Raw genomic sequence first — 21,091 nt, forward strand, 5'->3', positions numbered from 1 at the left:
GTGGTGCCCCCAAGAGTTTTCACTCTAACACAAGTGAAAAGGGAAAAGAATGCAGTGCCTGCGTGCGTACTTAACACACGTACAGAGATATCAGGAAAGCTGCACACCGGAGAGCCCTGGGTGGTCACCTCTGGGAAATGGGACAAGAGCAGGGACACCTTCCAACCTTGTTTAGGCAGTAACTACTTTTGTAAGGCAGCCTCTTAAAGCCTGGGAAGCACCACATATTCTAGAGGTGGAGTCTGGCAGGACTGGCCCTTGCTGCCAAGAACCCGTTCACTGTGTGGGCTGGGGCTACGGGGGCGACAGTGGAACCCCATGCCACGGAGGGCGCATGCTGGGTGGCTGCAGCAGAGTAAGATTTTCAACGGATGGTCAAGGGCACTTCCGGAAAGGTCACCTTTGTGCCTGATACGTGCAGCATCTTCAGAATCTACATTTTTCACCTCAGTGGCCTTAAAACCTAGAATGAGGACATTTTTGGAGGAGCAGCTACAGATGATCGCATTTCTCACAGGTAGAGAGCATGCCCTCATGCCCCAATCTGTCCTCTTGATGCGGAGTTTGCAGAGGCATAGCTAAAGCCCCATTGTGCGGAGTGGGCCGCCATAGCAGGAGCTGGCGAGTGAATGCGACGCTCCCCACCAAGGAAATGGGCCCCAGAGATCGCCCAGTGCATGCTGACAGGGCCTGGGTTGGAACCTCAGGCTCCAGCACTTGGGTGGGCAAACACTTTACCCCCCACCCCAACAGTCTGTCTGGAGGAACATCCCCCAGCTCTGTGGCATCCTCTAGCCCAGCCCCTGACCTCCCGCAGCCCATGGGGCCAGGCACCTGCTCTAGCTGGCTGACAGCCTCCCAGAGCAGTGAGTGCAGACTAGATAGCTCTCGGCCCAGATCGATGTAGCCCTCGAAGCCGGCTGTGTTGGAGATGGTCTCGGGGTTGGAGATCTCCAACAGGAAGCGTTGCATGTTGGTCCACTCGTGCTCCAGGAACTGGTTCATGAACGACATGTACTCCTCCTTGCTGCCAAACCTGGATGGAGGGCAGACTGGGTAAGTGCCCTGGGCCCCATCCAGGAGCCCCCTTCTCTGAGGCACCCTGCCTCCTTAGCTCCCACCCTTCTTCGCCCACTGTGGCTGCCTCCCTTACAACTCTCTCTCCGAGCTGACCGGTCTGCTCTGACTCAGGGCCCTCTGGTCTGCTGGTTAAGCCCAGAGACCCCTTTTCTGGGCCTTTCCTCATAAGACCTCCCTCCTCTTTCCCTGCCAGTCAATCTCCTTCCTTTTTCCCTCCAAGTTTCAATGGCTTAGTGCACACCTGACTTTCAATGCATGCTAGGTAGGTCTCTCTGCTGAGCTTTCAGATGTGTACACCCATGGGCACTTCCCCTGTATTTGGCCTGGCCAAGTCTGGCATCAGCTCTGTCACCCCAAAACCCATGCCCGCCTCCACCAGGCTTCCTATCCTAAGTGAGGATACCACCGTCCCCAACAGAGCTGAGCCAAAAGCCTGGTGGTGTCCAGCTTCTCCCTCTCTAGCTGCTAAGACCTGCTGACTCTATCTTCCAGTCACCCCTGACCTTGTGGCCACTGCTCCTGCGTCGCCACCCCTTGCCCCCCAACACTTCCACCTCAGTTTCTTTTGTGGGAGGGAACCACGGCTACCCTCTCTCTCATCCTGTCTCTCAGCTTCCCCCTGTGCTCCCTCCAACTCTCATGCCCCAGGCTTGCAGGCTGACAGGTTCAGGACGCAGAACAGATGAGGGCTAGCCTCCCTCTTGCCTCAAGCCTGCTAGTGGCTCCCACTCCCCTGCCTGCACTTCCAGGCCCTGCTGACCACTTATGTCTCACCTCCCACTCCTGGCCTGGCACGTGATGAACCAGGAAGGCCAGGGTGCCTCATCCTGCCAGCACCTGGCCCTCCCAGGGTCTGCCCCGCCTCTGCTCCTGCTTGCCTCCTCCTGACCTGCAGCAGGGGGTACATCTCCTAGGCCAACCAGCCTGGGGCCTCCTGAGAGGCCTGCGTGTCTCTCTCTCACTGCTCTGCTGCTTATTCCACATCTCTCTCCATGTGGAAGTAGGGGGCCGGAGCTGGGGCCAGCTATGACTCAGGGAGGCCTGCTGTGGGGCTCCATCTACTACACTGTGAACAAGCCCTTCCGTTTCCATCCACTCACTCCAAGGTACAGCAGAGAACACTGAAGTGCTTTATGAGCAAAGACATCTTTCACGGCATCAAACAAGGGCAGTCTGAAACAAGCTGAGAGCTCAATCACACGGGACGGGTTAAAGAAACATGGGTCATTCTCCCTCGAAGGTGTATTAGTCTTTCATTGCAAAATGAGGCTTATGAATTTTAAGTACACGGGATAATCCTTATGATAAAACGTTAATTCAAAACAGCAGAAGGAAAAAATACCTCCTCTTCTCACCTTTGAAAATTAAGGAAACATATCCAAATGCCATGTACTTTTTGTAGGGGGAGGATGAGGTGTGGAGATTTTATTTTGCAAAACGGGGAAGGGAAGAACTGAGGATAACAGGAACAGAAGCGGGAACCACTGTGCAGCCCAACTCTAGGGCACAAGGACCCATGGCCATCCCAGAGGCTCCAGATGCTGCCGGAACTCTGCCCACGGGGGGGCCCAACACTCACTTGGCGAAGTTGGCCAGGTTCTGGGTGACCTTGGCGATGAGGGTGAGGGTGCGGGCGGTGCGGTCATCGGGGTACTCCTGCAGCAGGTTGAAGAGCGAGGGCGACATGATGGCTGGGCAGAGGAAGCGCAGAAACAGGGAGGCACTGATGAGCCGCTCGCTGATGTCCGGCCGCCCGCGGCTGCTGCACTCCTGTCGCCATGAGGCAAACACTTCTTTCAGCTCCCGCGGGAAGACACTGCAGGGACAGAGGTGGGAGGCGGTCATTGGGCCAGGGTTTGGGGCAGAGGGTTCAGAGCCTGGACACAGCCTGTGAGCCAGGTCGCGGGGGAGCCACCCAGCACGGTGGGGGCAAAGGGAGTGCCTGGTGGAAGGAGCAGGGCCACGGGAGCTCCAGGCTGGACTGAGGGCTCTCCACAAAGGGGGGCTGGCAGGGGATAGGCACAGGCCCAGAGAGGCTAGAGCACACAGGAGCCAGGTCTCCGTCCCAACCAGAGCCGATGGCAACAGCGAGCTTGCCACAGGGCCTCACCCTTTGCCTCAAACACCAGGCAGGAGGCTCTTCCCGGGCAGGGAAAGGACAACACAACCGGAACAGACTAGTGCTCCCTGGATGCCATCACTGGCTGCTGAGACTCACTCCTTTTGCTTGAATGTCCAGGACCCGGACACCAGAATGATCAAGATGGGGATAAGATGAGAACACAGCTCTCTACTTTCTAGGCAGGGAGGGAAATGGGAGGCAGTGAGCTCCCCAGTGGGGCCCAGTGAGGGTGGGCAGGGTTCCAGGCACCCAGCTGGGCGCTCTCTCTGCTGGGCACCTGCAGCCTGCCACAGTCAGGGCCCCCTGACCAATCTTTAAGTGGTTTTCCTATCTTTTCACCCTGAAAGACACACCTCCCACCCTTGGGCATGCCGGGCCCCAGCACTCTGTGGACATTACACTGTCTCTGTTACTAGCTCAGGGTACTCTGAGCAAGTGCCTGGCCTCCCCTGAACTTCAGTTCCCTCACTCTTCCGTTGAGAACAGGGTCTGCCCTGCCAAGTTCACGGGACCATCTCAAGGCCACAGGAAGCCTTGATCAACTCGAAAGGCTTTTGCCTGGCAAGCTCAGCACCTGCCCAGTGGGCTCCGTGCAGTGCATGTGCCTGAACTAATAGGAGTGTGCTGGAGAGATGGGGGGAAGGGAAGGGGCTCCAGCCCAGGCCCTCAAAGTACCTTACACAAGACCAGGCCGGGGGCAGCTGCTGAGCAACATCTGTTGGCGGCCCTGTCCAGAACGGAAAGGTGCCTCTGGGCCTCTGACAAATACCAGAAAGAGGAAATGGAAAATTGTCCACGGATATGTTTCTCTGCGTCCCACACCCAGTCTGCTCTGGGAACAGGAGGAAGAGGGTGAATGCACAGCCCAGCCCAAAGGTGGGAAGTACATTCCCCAAGAGTTCAGGGCTATGCCTCCACCCCCAGGCCCAGGGGTCATCTGGCCCAGCCCAAGGGGCCAAACTGGCCCTAGGGGGATTACCTTGTGTGGCCCAGGGGCAGAGGGAGCCGGCAGGAGGACAGTCACTCTAGTGGCTCTGGCTGTTGCCTCCACTCCCTTCCCAAGGCTGTCACTCACCTCGCAGCCTAACTCTGCCTGTCTTTCAGGAGCAGCAAACCATTCCCGGGCCCTCCTAGGTCCAACCCCGAGCTAGTGGATTCATCTGCCTCCAGTGTGCTCCAGGTACACGTGAGAAACAGATCTGGACACAGGCATAGCCCCACTCTGATGGGATTAGGGCTGTGGCAGAGGTTGGGAAAGAGGTGCCTGGGAGGGGTGGGTGAGACCACCATGTCTGATACAGTGAAGGGGGGCCACAGAGGGGAGGCAGGTTTAAGACCTTAGAGCAGGGAGGGAGGGAGTGTGTGGAGGTGAAAGTATGGGGTGAGGGAGGCCTTGCCAAAGAAAGGAGTAAGATACGGAGGAGGAGGCAGGGTGGCACCCCTGTGGACGGCTGAGAGGTCTCGCTTGCAGCCATTCCCCTGCCCCAGTGGGGGACACCTGAACAGGGCCCTGCTGCCCTGCTCCCTGGTGCTGCAGCTCCGGCACCTACCACAGTGCCTGGCACATAGACAGGGTCTGCTAAGACACTGACAGGTACACTGCCCTGTCCAGATTCTCAACACCATGTCCTGCATATATTCCAGGATACTCCTTTACATCTGAGAGCCCACAAAGGACCAGGACGGGGGCCAGGCAGAGGGGGGTTCCAAAATCCCAGAGCCACCACGTGGCAGCTATGTGAGGCTGCAGCTGTGTCAGCAGTGCCCTTGCTAAACCTCCCCTCTGGGGACGCCTGAGTGAGTGGCTCAGCCTTTGGCCCAGGGTGTGATCCTGGAGTCCCGGGTTCAAGTCCCACATCGGGCTCCTTGCATGGAGCCTGCTTCTCTCTCTGCCTGTGTCTCTGCCTCTCTCTCTGTGTGTCTCTCTCTCATGAATAAATAAATAAAAATCTTAAAAAAAAAAAAACAAAAAAAAACCTCCCCTCTGTAGTTTACAAGTTGGGGGCGATGGAGCCGAAGGGCCTCGCCCAACACCCCCCGGGTGCCCTGGCACAGGAGGGGCAGGGCCTGGGGAAGGGGCCCAGTACTGACCAGTAGGAGTTGATGATCTTGCAGAAGGCCAGCTCGCAGCACATCTTGAGGTTGCCCTGGTGCTCAGGGAGGTCGGCGGCAGAGCATTTGCTTGGGTCGACTTCACAGTTCTCATCTGACTCATATAGTGCTTTGATGAACTCACCTGGGGTCAGGAGGGCAGGGAGAAGAAGTAAGGACTGGTCGCCCCGGCCCCACTCTGCCCACCTGCTAGCCTGCACCTGCCCTACCTAGCGCATCCTGCAGGTACTTCTGGCCCACCAGCTTGAGGTACTCTTCAATGGCCTTTGTAGCCAGCGTGTTCTCCCGGAAGATAAGGTGCTCGTTTTCCCCGCAGCGGTCTACCTCTGACATCATTAGGTCCGTCAGGAAGTCCTGGGAAGGCAGGAGGTGAGAAGAGCAGACATAGGCAGGACCCTAGGATCCCAGACCCGCTCTGCAGCCGGAAGTGTTCACTTCTTGAGGCTGCTCTGCTGCCGTGCTGCTGGTGCCCACCTTTGGGGGCCGCTGGGAGGTGAGCAAGAGCAGCCTGTGGAGGGCAGACACCTAGAGATGGTGACACAATGGGGGAGGCAGTCCCGGGCAAGAGCATGCCACCTGGAGCCATTACCCAACCGTGCCGTGGTCAGATCCACCGCACCAGGCCTGGCCAGGGGACCAGGGCAGAACCTCTTTCTCATCGCCAGCAGCACTGGAGAGGACACAGGCCACCCTCCCTCCATCATACAAGCAGCTGCCAATATCTACCCACCCATCACTCTGCTGGGGTCTCCCACATGAGACAGACTTGTTCTGCGCAGCCCCACAGGGGGAAGCTGTCCAGATGCCCCCTGGAAGGCAGTGGGCTGGGACTCAGATGACGAGAACACAGTCCTCAGCTTGGGTGGTAAGGTGGTAAGGACCCTCACTGCTGTGGGTCCCAGACTTCTGGAAGGCAGCTGTGAAGCTAATGAGGCTATGGGTCCCCTACCAGCATCACCGGAGGACCCTGGGAGGAGCCCGAGCCCACGCCCTCCCTCCTGACTGCAAAGATGTGGTTCAGTGAACCTGCCTCCCTCGGAGCCCCTGCCTCCTCATTCCCTCAGCCATGCCTGTGACTTGAGGGAGGGGAAGACAGAATCAGAGACCCAAGGGAAGGTGACTGAGGTGGCAAGGTACCCAGCAGGGGCCAGGGTCTCTGGTGCTCTGGAAATGCCTCACTCCACTATGCACAACTTTGGGTCCTTAGAGATCCTAAGTGGCCCTTGAGATACAGAACTGAGTTCTGGGAGCAGGAGACCTGCCAATGGAGGAACAGTAGGAGCCACAGGGAGAAAGGGAAGTGGCCGTTGCCTCTGGGTACAACACATAGCCTGAGGACCTCTTCCTGCCCTATAGATAACCCGGAGAGCCCCCTTCTCTGACACACAGAAGCAGAGGCAAGTCTTGCATCGGGCCTTGTAACTCCACTGGGCTCCTGCTCACGTTCACAGGTCTTCCGCAACTCCTGGGTTGGGTGCTAGGCCTAGGCTGGGATTAGGAGGAGCTCTTGAGAGCTAAATCCCAACACGGGAAACAGGTACAGAACAGAGAAGTGACCTGACCTAGTCCACACACAGCTCCCTGGGCCAGATCTGGAGTGGGAACGGCAGGGAGAAGCCTTTGGAATCCGAGAACAGGAACTCTGCAGCCACGGCCCAGGAGAGTGCAGGAAGGCACTCACACAACCTTTACCTTGGGACTAAAGGGCCCTTATCAGACACTCTGCCTCTCACCAAGAATGCTCCATGAGTTCCCAATTGTTCAGAGAGGGGGATCTGATATGCACATCACCCCAGCTTCTTGGGCCTATTAATTCCCCAGGCCCACCTGGGGCAGCTGGAGCCTGGCTTCCAACTCCATCTACGGCGAGCACCATGAGCCCTAAGATCAAATTCACTGCAGATGGTAGTTGGCTTTCCAGGGCAGCCCTTGGGGGCTGGGTAGTGAAAAAACAGACACAGCAGCAGCAGCAGCAGAGGCCTCCCTCACTCCCTCCGGGGGCCAGGGTCTCCCTCAGTTCACTCAGTTTCCCAGTATCCCCTCTGTTCTGACCAGGAGATCAGGGACAGGGTAGCCAGAGTCCATCCATCCTAGTCAAGTCTGAAGGCTGTGGCAGGAGGACGAAACAGTGCAGTCTCCCCACATGGAGACCATGCTGAGGAAGTCCCTCTCCTGGAGGTACCCCGTGAGTCAAATAGGTAGCGGTGGCCTGAAGGGGGCCACAGACTTCTGGAAATAGGGAAGAGAACAGGGGTCCCTGACAGGAGTTAAGCACCTAGACCCCCAACCTGAGTCTCTCCCCGACCCAGACTACGAGGGCTCAAGACCCTGACACATGGTGGTCCCTCACCTCCATCACAGGCCACTTGGCTCTCAAACTACACCATGTCCAAAGGGCAGAGGCCCAGCTCCTTTTTTTTTTTTTTTTTTTAAGATTTTATTTATTTATTCTTGAGAGAGAGAGAGAGAGAGAGGCAGAGACACAGGCAGAGGGAGAAGCAGGCTCCATGACGTGGGACTCCTTTGACGTGGGACTCCCTTGATCACGCCCTGAAGGTAAATGCTTAACCGCTGAGCTACCCAGGCATTCCCTCCACCCCCTCCCCTGCCCCCGGCTTTTTTTTTCTTAAAGGCAGATAAGAGATTCGTATTTTATCCTCCTATGACAGGCCAGCAGCACCCAAGGCCTTCTGCAATGTCCAGTCCTGCTCCACTGCAACCATTTCAGGTAGCTCCTCACCAATGGAGGGGGCAGGGTAAGAGAGGGAATCCAACAGAATCATGCTCCACCATGTTGGGCAGGTACATAGCAGGGAACCTTCCTGAAGGAGCCTACTTGTCCCCAGAACCAGGTGAGAGGGGCTGAAGTGTGGCCTGGAAGATGAAACAGAGGTGGGGCCCTCCAAGCCTACAGGAGGGCCTGCTGGATGGCTCTGGAACAATTCCCATCCTGTGGGCTGTGGGACAGCTGTTGCCACAGCTGGCTGACTGCTGACTGGCACGGGTACTGTATGTACCGTGAGTCTGTGTGTCTGACGTGGGAGGGGTGAGGTTGGGGGCTAGGATAGGCGGTCACCTGTCAGGGATGTCACGTGAATCCTGGTCCCCAGGTGCAGCAGGGAGGCTCCTCAAACCCACTCTTTGACTAGAAGCCACAACCCCATCCATCGGCTCTATGTGTGTGTAGATGATCAGCTCCAACCATAAAGGAGGGACACGAAGAGCCCCCCACTGTGTGACACCAACTCTTGAGTTTGGGGAGCCCACCTGGCTGTGATGGGCGTCTCTGTGAGAGCTGAAATCTGTGACTCAGACCTGGGGACCAGCAGGGGGGGCTTCGCATGGGCCACACAACACCTGTGCCCACATACACACCTTCACCTTGCCCGTGCTTTGCAGAATGTGCACTAGGGCCGATGCCATCTCCTCCTTGGTCTTGGCACTGAGGATGGGCTCGAGGGCGGCACACAGCCCCAGGTAGTGGTTGGTGATGTGCTCAGCGAATTCCTTGTACATCTCCATGGGCAGAATGGTGATGGTCTGGTAGCGTGCCTTGATGCGGATCATGGGTCCGGGACCCTTGGTGCCCTTGGGGTTGGGTGTCACCACAGGGTACCACTTCTCCACAAACTGCCGCCCGGCTACGGAGGCGGCTGGCAGGCTCACCAGGCCCAGGTAGCTGTTGCGCTCCTTCTTCTTCTTCTTGTCAGTCTCCCGGTACAGGTGCACGGTGACGGTGCGCAGGGGTGGCAGGTTGTGGAACTCAAAGTGCTCGCCCCAGAAGACATTGTCGGTCTTGAGCTTGCCTGTGGTGCGGGCATAGAGCACGTCGTCCAGGCACAGTTCACACAGGTACTTCTTCTTGGCCGGCAGGTCCTTGGCCTCAATCACCCACAGCTTTAGGATGTGTTCCACACGCCGGCTGTTGTCCTGCACATGCACAAGGGGGGCCGTGGTCACCGTGGGGGCTGGGGAGAACTCTCAGGCCCAGGACAGGCCCAACCCCAACACGGCAGTGGGATGAGGCAGAAACAGCTCTGGAGTCTGGCAGACAAGGGGCTGGGTCTCTGCTCTGCTTTGTACTAGCTTACTGACCCTAAGCATGTGACTTAACCTAAGCCTCGGGTCCCTTCTCTATGGAACAGGAATGAAACAGAGCAATAGATCAAGAAAGAGGCTGGCACAATGCCTGGCACGTAGCAGGTGACTGTGCCATTTAGCAGCTCTCTGTAGTTTGCTGGTCTGTAAAATCACTTAGAAGGTGACCACAGTTAAGACCCCTTCTTTAGTGAGGTCACAGTGACCAGGACTCATCCCGGGCCCTGAAGGCAGTCATGGAGGCAGCCATGGAAGTAGCCAATTACAGTAGGGGATCTGTGACCCTGATGGCAGAAGCCTGTGGGCCCAGCAGCCTAGGTCAGTGGTGCCCCTCTGAAGGAGGCAAGGGTCCAAGCTGGAACTGGATGCATAAGGAATCAGCCCAGGGACGGGGGGGGACATGAACTCCAGGCAGCAGGGCACACCAGCACCCAAGTCCCTAATGGCCCCACACCTCTGGCCCAGCCTCGTCAGTGCGCGGCTTCAAGGATGGAGACCTACAACCCGAGTCACCTTGGCCCACTGGAGCTCCTCCTACACGGCCCAGTGCCACGGCCCACTTGGGGGCAGCCCCCACCCCCCATCGTAGCCCACACCACAGGTCCCCACCTCTGTCCCTCTTGTCAAAGTCTGAATCTGCTGTGGGTCCAGCCTTGGTCCTCCCTGTCTCGGTGACGGGGGTCGCAGGCTTACCTTGTTGGGGTGTACTGCTCGCCGAAGGTTCTCCATCCACTTATCCCGCTCAGCTGCCGATCGGCAGGAGAAGCACTTGCTTCCTGACGACGTTGTCACCTGCAAGGGACAGGCAGGACAGTGTCAGAGAGGTGGGGACCTCAGCCACCAGGTCTGTGACGCAGCCACAGGAAGGGGCAGAACAAGGCTCACAATGACTAACTACATCTGCAGGTGCTGCCCTGCGACCCGAGGTCCCAGAGCAAATCACCAACAGCAGGACAGCGCAGACCCGCACCAGTCGGTGGCCGTTCCAAGCTCCCCACCCCCTGCCTCTGCGCCCCCGTCCACAGGAAGGTATCTTTCTTCTTCCAATCTCACTCCCAGAGATGGGAGGAGAGAAGGTGTGGGGCTCCCTGTCCAGGTCAGAGGGCAATGCCTACCCCAAACCTCCCTCCACAGTAAAACCACAGGCAGAGGAGACAACCATGGGTAAGCACCAAGGACTGCTTCAGTCCCCAGCTGACATCTTCTGATAGTTATTTTTTGCCAAATAACAGTGACAACAGTGATGGGCACAGAAACTTAACATTTTTCGGGGGGAGGGGGGTACCACACTGGAGAAATGAGAATTGGGTTACCTACATGTGCTGGGCCCTGGGGTCCTCCTGCCTGGAAGCCTTACCCTCCCCCATCTGACTGTTGCTCATCCTTAGGTCTCCTCCAAGGAGGGAGCCTGACCCACACAACTCCTGCTCTGCTCCTGCCATCCCCAGCATCACGCCAAGGGCTCTATAGGGGGAAAGTGGACTCCTTATCCAACCGTTCAAAGGCTTGCGCAAGCCACAGCACCCCCTTCTGTGGACAAGCAGACAAGCACCATCTTCAGCCAGTCCCAGGCTAAGTCAGAGCCTGGCTGGACCAGGAGTCTTAAACCAGAAACGGCACCAGTGGGCATGGGGTGTGGGGCAGGTGCCAGGCCCCACTCCATTCCTTCCCCAGGGCCAGGGGTGCCTGGAGGTTATCCCCGAGTAGCTGATTTTCATTACCAGGCTCATTCCTCTATTAGAGAGCTCCCCTAATCATGCAAGAGTGCTGAGAGCAGGAAGCTTCCCAGAAACAGAGGTGGGAAGAAAATACGAATAATTGGAGAAGCAATTAAGAACTCCCAGGAACACCTGCAACATTAGCTGCCATGGTCCTGGTTTGGCCTCAGGCTTGCTGTGTGGCTGCTAACAACTTCTTGTCCACTCTGGGCCTCGGCTTCCCCATCTATCGTGAGAGTCTGGGCAGGTAACCGCCCTGCACAGGTTGCATAGCGGTCCCTCTGCTCTCAAACCACAGGTCACAGACAGCGCAAGAAAGTTTCTGGCTCTCATTATGCAGAAGGGAAGTCAGGCCCCAAAAAGGGAGTGCTCTCCACTACCCCACACTGAATATAAGGGGTTTCTAAGGAGGAGCGAGCAGGCTCTGGGGCTTAAGCAATTCTATCCAGGCTTTCAGTCTTCACCCATGGGGACCTTGTGCCCCCAGGCAGGGATGACAGTGCTGGCCTGTCTGCAAGGAACCCACAGAGCAGGAACAAAGCCCCCCATCTCCCAGCTCCACCTGGTCTCTTAGGAGCCAAAAGCTAGGAGTAGATTCCAGCCTTTCCCCCAAAGAACCTGGCCCCTGCTGAACCTGGCCACAGAGCACTCCAGAACAGTGTCTGGATGCAACCTGGCCTTGCCAGGACATGACACCAGTACCCCACCCCACCCCTGCTGTGGGACCCACCTCGAAGCAGTAGTCCTGGCCCAGGATGCTGCTGTGCACAGGCTTGATGACCACCTCCTCCTCCATGCTGAGGTCCAGCGCTTCTACCGCGCTGCTGGGGCTGAGCAGGGACTCGTGGGAGCGAGACTCCTTCAGCCTGGGCATCAGATGGGACCTGGGGATGGGGGGTTCTTGTGTCAGACCCAGACTGCCGCTCCCTTCCCCTTCCCCTTCTCCAGGAGGCCTGCCCAGACCTCCCAGGTGGAGACAATCACTCCTCCCAAGAAAGGGGCATTCCAGTGCTGGAGTTAGAGACCCACCAGGCCCTCTTCTTCACTGAGGGACTCTGAGCAAGCGGCTCAGCCTCTAAGGGAGCAAATGGCTGAGAATCAGGCCTCTGCTTAGGAGCTGAACATCAGTACCGAGTTCGGGGAAGGGTCCTGGCCTTGGAAACCCATAGGAACCAAGCAACCTTTCCCACCTCTTCTCCTTGGCCCTCGTCTCCCTCCCAGACCAAGTAGTCACCCACTTGTTAAGAATGTCACTGTCCACAGAGCCCTTTCTCATACAGCATCCCACTCCATGCACCAGCCCAGCTCAGGGCAGGACAGCCAAAGGGACTTCTGCTGCTCCCCCTTACAGATGAGGACCTGAGGCTCAACTGGGAAAGGATGTAGCAGTCCTTGCATGGTACCCAAGATGCCTAAACTCAGACAGGGTCCAAGATGCTGGAGGCTGGGGGCCTAGTCACGGTCAGTTGGCCCGATGCAGGCACAAAGAACAAAGGTAGTTGGCCACCTGGTGCTCAAATGGAGCCCACACCTGGCTTTCAACCCGGGTCCACTGCTCACTTACTGTGTGGCCCTGCGCAAGTCACTTCCCCCTCTCTGAGCCCTAGTTTCCTCAGCATATCATACGGAAAACACCTCATATGGCACCTGCACCAGTGCTGGGCAGAGTCCTTCTCAGAGAGGTGAATGTCCTTTCCAGAGCCAGTGGCACCCAGTAGTGCCCCACTGATGCCCCTCCCACAGCTGGGACCTGAGGCATGGAGGACTCCTCTGGCACAGAAGCTGGGCAGGCCCTGCCCCTACTCATGTCCATGGCCCAAACCCCTGGCACTGGCACAGGACCCACCCTGGGCTTAGCCCACCTAGACCTCCTTCCCCCAATACCCTTGCCTTTCAGTTCCCGGCCTCCAATGGCCCAAGGCTCAAGCCATCATTCTCTTCCTGTCTCAGCAAAGACCCCAGCTCAGGCAGGAGGTTCTGGCAGGGCACAACCCTTTAGCCCACATTTCCATGACCACTGGAGGTAAGGGGGAACTGAGGCTCACTATATGGGGGCTTAGGAATCCAGAGATGAGCCAATAGGCCTGCCCAGCCAGCCTTGCAAGCTGTGATAGGCCACCCTCCACACCCCAGACTCTACATGTCCATGCAAGCGTCTTCTCTAACATGGAGTTAGAGTTAGTGCCATGCCAGGCACTCCATGGGAGTCAGCTGAAACTGGGATCCCAACCCTTGGGAACCCCATAGCCTGACGAAGAGATCCAGTCAGCCTCCCCGCAACTGTTCCCTCAATGCCCAGCAGGAAGCTAGCATAGGTAAGGCTCAGATCACTCGGGCTTAACTGATGCGTTCAGGCAGGCCTCCTTGAGAGCTCCAGGGGAATGCACAGACCAGAGGGAGGCTGTGAGGCAGGCTGAGATCAAGTTAGAGCCAAGCCGAACCCCCAAACCCATCTGTAGAACTTAGTGAGGTCAAGTCCACTGGCACATACAGTGACACTGCCTCTGCTCCTCCAGCACCCTCTCTCCAGGAGGCAGCTGTCACAAGTACACACCATGGCCTGCCACATCACTCAGTTCTGGGTGCTAATAGGCACCTTCCCTTGACAAGCTCTCCAGGCCCTGCTCCAACGGCCCATTCTCCGCCCCCATCACAGCACTGACCTAGGCTGTGGCTGGGCCTGTAGGCCCCTCAGCTCCAATATGCCACCCTGGGCCGCCCACACCATGGGGCAAACTCCAGGCCTCCCTCCCAGAATGGGGCTTCATATGTCAGTTCAAGAGATCCCCTGCCCCAGCTGCTGGAAGAGTCACTCCGCCTAGCAAGGGCTAGAACCCACAGCCCCTTATACTTGCTGTCCAAGACTGAAAACCCAGCTGGTAGGCCAGGATCAGACTGCTTTCTAGGCCAGCCTGGAAACCCCTGTCAGGTAAGGATGCTGGGAGGGCAGAGTGGGGACCCAGGAAGTACAAAGGGAGGAGCCCCAGCCTCCTGCCTGGGGCGTCTGAATGAGGTAGCTGGGGAGAGGAGAGGGAGTCATGGTTCCATAGACTGGTACTACCCAGGGAGAGCCAGGGGGGGCTCTGGTTTTACAGCCTGGGAGCCCAGCAGGTCCAGCAGACCCCAAGGCAGCCACAGCCTAGAGCCTAGAGCCTAGATAGAGCCTAGAGCCTGCAGCTGCAAAACCCTCCCCCCTTCCTTCCTCACCATCCTGCTCCATAGACATGCCCCAGCTGGCCCAGGAATCCCTGGGAAGGTTCCCAGCTGAAGAGACAGCTATGGGGAAACTCACAGTTAAGGCAACCTGGCTGCAGCTGGGCAGCTGTGGCCCTCTCAAACTCCCCTGGGCTTCTCCAGGCTGGGGGACCTGGAGCAGAGGCTGTACCCTCATGCACCTAAACTCACTGGGAGAAGGAGTGGGGGGCAGGCGGCACCTGGGCCAGCCATTAGCTACTCCAAGGTCTGCCAGGCTGTTTCTGCACAATAGATGGCCAAGCCAGGCAGCCTGGGCTCCCAGATTCACACACAGACATATGTCCTTCCTGCTCAACTTGGGGACTACTTGTTCCTCTCCTTCCCAAAAGGCTCCTGGCAGGAGAGCAAGGGACACATGAGGCTCAGGGGGAGCTACTCTGCTGTGACACTGCCAGGGCAAAACCTTCCGCAGAGGTGAGTGTGCCCCTGGTGGTGGCTCCTAAGATGACTGAGGCTGGGGAAGGAAAAATGGTCACTTGGTCACTTCCTGAACCCAGCAGGATCAGCAAATGGCCTGAGAACCACCTCCTCCAGGAAGCCAGCCCTGTCCCAGGCCTGCAGGACCCCCTAATGCTCCACACCAACCCGCCGCATCAGCCCTTCACCCAGCCCTGCCTATGCCCCAGGACAGCATCTGAGGCCAGCATCTTGCTCATCTACAGGCTGGGCAAAAAGCCCAACAAGACAGGGAAGGAGGGTGGAGGTCACCACAGACTGCCCAGGCTCCAAGGGGACAGTGAGTAAGCTCAGTCTCCCTACCTAGGAAGTGCAGTAAAAGGTGACCAGGTGCCAGATGCTGCCTTGCTCCCACTCCCAGGTGTCCTGCCCATAGGCACCTGCCTCCATTTAGTGCAGGGCACCCACCTGCTCACTTTCACATCTCTTTTACCAGGACTATTCATTTACCCATTTTACAGAAAGTGAAGGGGCTCAGGGAGCAGCAGTTACAGGATCTGCCCAAGGCCCTGCTGTAACGGGATTGATCTGGGAGCCCTGCCCATGGCTGCCTTGTGTGGTGTGGGTGGCTGGGGCTTGATGCCACTGTACACAGGGTCTCTGTGTCCCCCAGTGCCTGCATCAGGTCCGTTCCTTCCTGCCATTCCATGGCAACCCAACACTGCCACTGCATGGCCCCCTCCAGTGCCCAGCCATCTGATGACGGCTTACCTCGATGACCTCCTTGGTCCCTGGAGACCACAGCCACCACACCAAAGGGCCTCTACACTGCTGCGGCCCAGGTCCGAGCTCATCTCACAAGCACCCTGGCAGGGACACCAGAGGACTACACTGGGCTCAGAGACGCTGGCTAGTACAGATCTCCACCGGGCCTGTGGGCTCCATGCATCTGGCCCTCCTCACCGGGGCAGAGGGGGCACCCCTGCACCAGGCCCACAGGAAATGTCACAGGTATCCCTTTGCTGAATCCTCACAAGGCCAAGAGGCAGATACGGAGCTCACTTCCACTTCACCGGGAGAAAACAAACCTGCTCCAAGTGGGCAGGCACTGGGGCTCACATTCCTCCTAGCCCTCCTCCAGACCTCAACCCCAGGGAGCGGGGAACTCCCTTATCTGAAAAAGGAGGATCTTGTTTCAAGCAAAAATCAACAGTTAACGAGCATTTACTGAAAAAGTGCTATCAAGAGGATCTTCAGAGAGGCATTTCTCAGGCCTTGGAGCCCAGAAGAGGGGTTTTTGGTCAGGAATACACGGGATCCAGTATCAGCCCTGCTGGCTGGGGTCCATCTGCCTGCTCCACCTCACCCTGGGCTGCTCTTCCCCAGGGGTCACAACTCCCTCAGGCAGGCCTCCCGGCATATGCCGTCCCCTCATCCTCTCCAACCTCCAGCACTCAGCATCAGCACACCCTCCTCCACGAAGCCTTCCCAGATTCCCAGGAGACAGCAACCTTGCCAGCAGTCCCAGCAACCTGATAGTCATGAGGCTATGCTGGGAAGGTCTATCACAGACCATCTTCCTCCCTGGCTGGGGGCTCCTAGTGGACAGGGCTGGGTCTGGCTCAGAACCAAAATTCAGGGCCCCCAAGCACCTAGACCAAAGCCCCAGTATCCCAACAGCCAAGGTCAGCTAAGCTCTGGAAAGGAGGAGCTCAGCTGGGATGAGGGCAATCCTCCTGGAGCCCTCAACCCAAGTGATTGGGAAAAGGGACAAAGGTGACCCAAGCATTGGTCATCATGGCAGCTGCCTGCTCAAGGTCAGGTGCCAAGAGCAGCATTCCAGTGCTCACCCAGAAATCTCTAAGAAATGTCCCTGCTTTGGCCTTGTCCAGTTATGGGCTTTGTCCACGTCTCCCAAGGCCAGGAGGCTCCTTGTACCCTCCAAGGCTGCACCTCCCACCACTGCTGCATTCCTCTGAGACGTCCCTGAGTCCTAGACACAGCAGATTCTCTAGACCCTCAAGAGACCACAGACACTAGAAGCCCTGCGTCTCCTCCCCAACTGAGGCCGTTCGCTCAGGCCTTTTACCTCCATGGCATGGAATCCTCATACTTCCTGGGAAGGGGATGGTACCATGGTTCCCAGGTCAGAGACGGGAGTGCCAAGGCCATAGGGTAGGGAGACCTGCACTGGACTCCCCTGCTCTGGAGAGCTGTCTTGGCCACGGCCTGGGGGGCAGTGCAGGGCCTCCTCACCAGCCTTCTCCATCTGGACCACAGCAACACCACCCTACTGGATGGGCCTCTCTACCCAACATGGCATCACTCCCACCCCTCTGCTGTTCCCTCACGGCCTAAAGAGAATCAAGTCATTGTGCCTCAGCCTGGTGTCCAAACCCTCACTGAAATGCCCTCTTTTCTACCACCTCACACCACACCCTGACAACTGACCTAGACTCTCCTCCCCACTTGGTCCCTGGTCCTCCCTCTGGGGCCCTTTGCCCATGCTGCTTCCTGAAGCCCTACTGCCCCTCCCTGTGCATCTCTGCCTAACAAAACCTTTCTTTTTCAGTTGAGGCCCAGCCCAAATGCTGCCCCCTCCACCATGCTGCCCTGGTCTCCCGGGGGCAGATACGAACTCACACCCAGGCCATATGGCCGAGCCCCATATTGCTCTCCCACCTGTCTCTTCACTGGAACCTCAGGACAACCCACCAGGACTAAGGCACTGCACCAGAGAGGCCGGGTGGCTTACCCAAGATCATGGGGGTGGTGAGCAGTGGAGTGAGGCCTCAACCCCATTTAGCAGAGTCTAAGGCCAGCTCTATCAGTGCCTCCACCACCTTTCCATCACCCCACAGGTGGCTGAGCAGCCAAAGGCCATGGCCAGCTGACCTGCTCACCATGACCCACTCATTCTGGGTCCAGGTGGAAGACCCAGGGGGGCTGGCGAGGGTGGGACAGCCCTTGCCCAGGAAATGTGGGCATGGCACAGGCACGGGTGGAGCTGCCATCGGAGATACAGCCAAGCGCCAACAGCAGCTCATTGTGAGGGCCAGGGAGCAGGAACAAGAGGACATTGTCTCAGCTCCTGGGCCACAGGCTTATCTGATAGCCTTCTAGCCAACCCACGAGCTGTTTATCAACTCCAGCCTTTTTTCTCTTCAAAGGTCACTAACACAGAAGTTTAGCAAATTCCCCATTATTTCAAGGAGGGAGGAGACCCCAAAACAAAACTCGTGATAATTAAGCAGTCCTATCTGACACGGGGAAGATGTTCCCAGCTACAGGTGGGGTGAGTTGAGAGGTTGCATAGCCTGGAAAATGAGGTTCAGAATCTGCTTCCAAGTCTCAAAGGGGCAGAGGGAGTTGTCCTGCACACCCCAGAGGGTAGAGCCAGGACCAGGAGAGACCGACCGCCACTCAGGCACAGCTGTCTCCAAATAGGCCAGACTGGTTTGGTTTTAAAGCAGTGAGCACCCTATCTGCGGGAGTGTGTAAGCAGGAACTGGGAGCCCCTTTAGGTACACTGCAGAGGGGATGCCTGCCCTCCTGGAGGATGGCTGGGTAACAGGCTGCATGCGGGCATAGTAAACCCCATGAGGGGGCCACTTGAGCCCCTCAGCCTGTGACTCCTGAGCATAGCATCTCCTGACCCAATTCCCACTCCTGTTTGTGTGGTCCACTGCCAATGCCCATGGCCACAACCAGGCCTGGAAGGGGTAGGAACCCTGGACAAGGTTGATCTCAATGGAGGAGGTGACCACCTGAGGGCTGGCAGGACTTGTGGACTCTGGAGTCAGGTCAGAACACGTCAAGCTCTCTTCTGCCCGTTACAGCCAGGTGGTCCAGTGAGCTGTGCTGGAAACCTCTGCCCACAGTGGACAGAGCCCAGCACTGAAACACAGGCCGAGGGTGCCAACGTTCTGGGAATTGAGTGGCAAGACACAAACAGGGCAGCGCCCCGCCCGGCACATCCAGCAGAGCCATTTCTCCCCAGGCCCAGCCTTGTCCTGTCGGCCTGGGAACCCGCTGCTGAGAAGGCCAAGGCTCACTCCTGGCCCAGCTGCTGTCCCAGGGGAGTGGAGAAGAATGCAGCTGCCTAGAGGCTCCCATGGCCCAGGGGAGACAGAGCCTGTCCTTAAAAGGCAGGGAGACTGGCTGCCCTGCCTGGGAAGACTTCCTGGGATGACAGGGCCTGAAGGCACGGTCCCTCTTGGCCCAGGGTTCTCTCAGTCCAAGGCAAGGGAGCAGGTCCTAGCAATCACTGGAACCAGTGTGACCCCATCTTCACACACAGAGTGAGCCCTGGGCTGGTGATGCCTGGTCTCCAGTCTTCACCCTGCCCCTGGGAGCATGTGCTTACCCTCCACACTGCGGAGCTGACCTGGCAAGGGAGGGTCCACACTCTGGACACCAAGATAGGAGAACAGGACGGCTCCTCATAGGCTATGGCTACAGTGCGGCCCAAGGCCTGGCTCCTAGAAGTGCCCCACAGATGCTGATTTAATGATCAACACTGCTGTGGCCTCCTGGACTTAACAGCCACTTAGTAAGCACCTCCTGTGTGCCCAGCTGTGTGACAGGTATTTCTACCAAAGTGGATCCAATCATAGCACGGCCTTCTCCCAACAGCCCCGCACAAAAGGCAGCATCACCCTAGCAGAAAGGGGGAGCAGGAACTCAAATAGGTTTGAAGAGCCTCGGCGCACAAGGCCACCTTTCCCCTACATCCCCCAGTTAATCCAAAGAGTCTGATGAAGGGAGCCTGAAGACACCAGAGGAAACAGGCTGAGAGAATGGAGTGGCTTGGCCAGGTCACAGTCCAAAAATGAGAGCTGAGACCCTTAGACCCTCATCACCATCGTCTGGCCAGTCCTCAGGCCCTCACCAGGAGGGAGACAAGAAACCTGGTCGGGGGTCCTCGGCTCCTGTACTGGGCAACCCTTAGCCTGCCTGTGACCCTGGGCCTCCCTTTCTGTGGACCCACAGACTTGGTGCAGAGCAGCCCTGAACAAGTTCCCTCCTCTCTAGGAGGGGTCTCCTCGCTTGCTGGGCTACTTCCAAGAGCGCCGTGGAAACCCCAACATGTCAACAACCCAGGAACATAATGGACCAGATACTGAATACCACTAATGCCTCCCACCACCACCTACAGTGCCTGCAGAGTGAAACCCTGTTGCTGCCTGTTGGTGATTTGGGCCACAATTGGGCTGAGACCAGGGATGTGAGGGCTGCTGGTTCTGGTCCAGCATCCTGACCATACCTTATCCTCACCCTTTCCAGTGTGATTCTGTAGTCTAACGGAGTTTTCAGGAACACATTTACCTCACTTATTTCTTTTTTGTGGGGTGGAGGGGGCAGGGGACACGCAGAGTGAGAAGAAACAAAAAACTTTCCGCCTAATCCCCCAAGTCATCCTGCAGCCTGAATAATTTCAGGTTTTTAATCAATAGCTGTCAGAGTTGTCAAATTACTTTGGGGACCGCAAAGCAGTTTTTAAACATTCATAAACCTCAGCAGAACAGCGAAGTGCCCTGAATTTTAAAAGAAGAGAATCTGAGGAACACTCATTGAATAGGATGAGATCTGGGCAAATTGAAAGTGAGTTGAGGGCGGCCAAGTGCCCCTCCTGCCTCTGAGTGGGGACAGCTCTCCGGCCTCTTCCCTGGTCCCCAGGAGAAACTACCAAGACCCTGGCCAGGGTGCTCAGATTAAGGAGGGTGACCCCTCAAAACCCCGAGCACCCCCTGCCTCCCCTAGGAAAGCCCTCCGAGCTCTGACCCCAGCCTCATGTTCACTACAGTCCCCCAGGACCCCAGACGCCACCCCACTGCACGCTAGCTGGCCCTCTGCCCGAGTGTCCTTCCCACCTTCTCCACTTGGACAACTCTTGAGAATGGTTCAAGGCCCTGACTGAGGTATTCCCCCCCTGCAAGCACCGTCTGCACCCCTCTCCTCCTCACAGATAAGAATCTACCCGTCCATCCCCTTGGTCCCACAGATCACACCACCGAGGATGAGACTGGTTTCTAACTGGTTCCCCAGCAACTCCCCCCCACCGCCACCCCCCGCCCCAGCAGCAACCATAAATACCTCTAACAGCTGCCTCAGGCCCTGAGGGACTCATGACCCAAGCGAGGGAAAGATGATGAAATAAAAAAACAAATGAGCTGAAAACCAAGGACTTCCATCCCCCCAAGGAAGCCACTTCCCGCTCTGGCTTATCTAATCCCGCCCAGCTTTCTACCTCCAAGAAGCCCTCCCAGGCTCAGCTGGCCCCTCCAAGAAACATGAAGGTGAGGGCAGA

The 21,091-nt window shown here is 57.4% G+C and overlaps 1 protein-coding gene across 10 annotated transcripts in view; it reads right to left on the reverse strand.

Annotated features, from left to right (window-relative positions):
- Nucleotides 1-21,091, reverse strand: part of LOC112677149 (DAB2 interacting protein) — a 189,572-nt gene that overhangs the window by 16,091 nt on the left and 152,390 nt on the right. For all 10 annotated transcript variants that reach the window (XM_035720454.2, XM_049114507.1, XM_049114505.1 and 7 more), the window contains 7 exons: nucleotides 11,861-12,014; nucleotides 10,106-10,204; nucleotides 8,690-9,244; nucleotides 5,524-5,668; nucleotides 5,294-5,438; nucleotides 2,660-2,896; nucleotides 835-1,036 (listed from right to left, as the gene is read on the reverse strand). In XM_035720454.2, coding sequence (XP_035576347.2) covers nucleotides 835-1,036; nucleotides 2,660-2,896; nucleotides 5,294-5,438; nucleotides 5,524-5,668; nucleotides 8,690-9,244; nucleotides 10,106-10,204; nucleotides 11,861-12,014 — 1,537 coding nt within the window. The remainder of the gene's footprint in view (nucleotides 1-834; nucleotides 1,037-2,659; nucleotides 2,897-5,293; nucleotides 5,439-5,523; nucleotides 5,669-8,689; nucleotides 9,245-10,105; nucleotides 10,205-11,860; nucleotides 12,015-21,091) is intronic.

This window comes from Canis lupus, chromosome 9 (assembly GCF_003254725.2).
Source record: "Canis lupus dingo isolate Sandy chromosome 9, ASM325472v2, whole genome shotgun sequence".
Classification (NCBI taxonomy): Eukaryota; Metazoa; Chordata; class Mammalia; order Carnivora; family Canidae; genus Canis; species Canis lupus.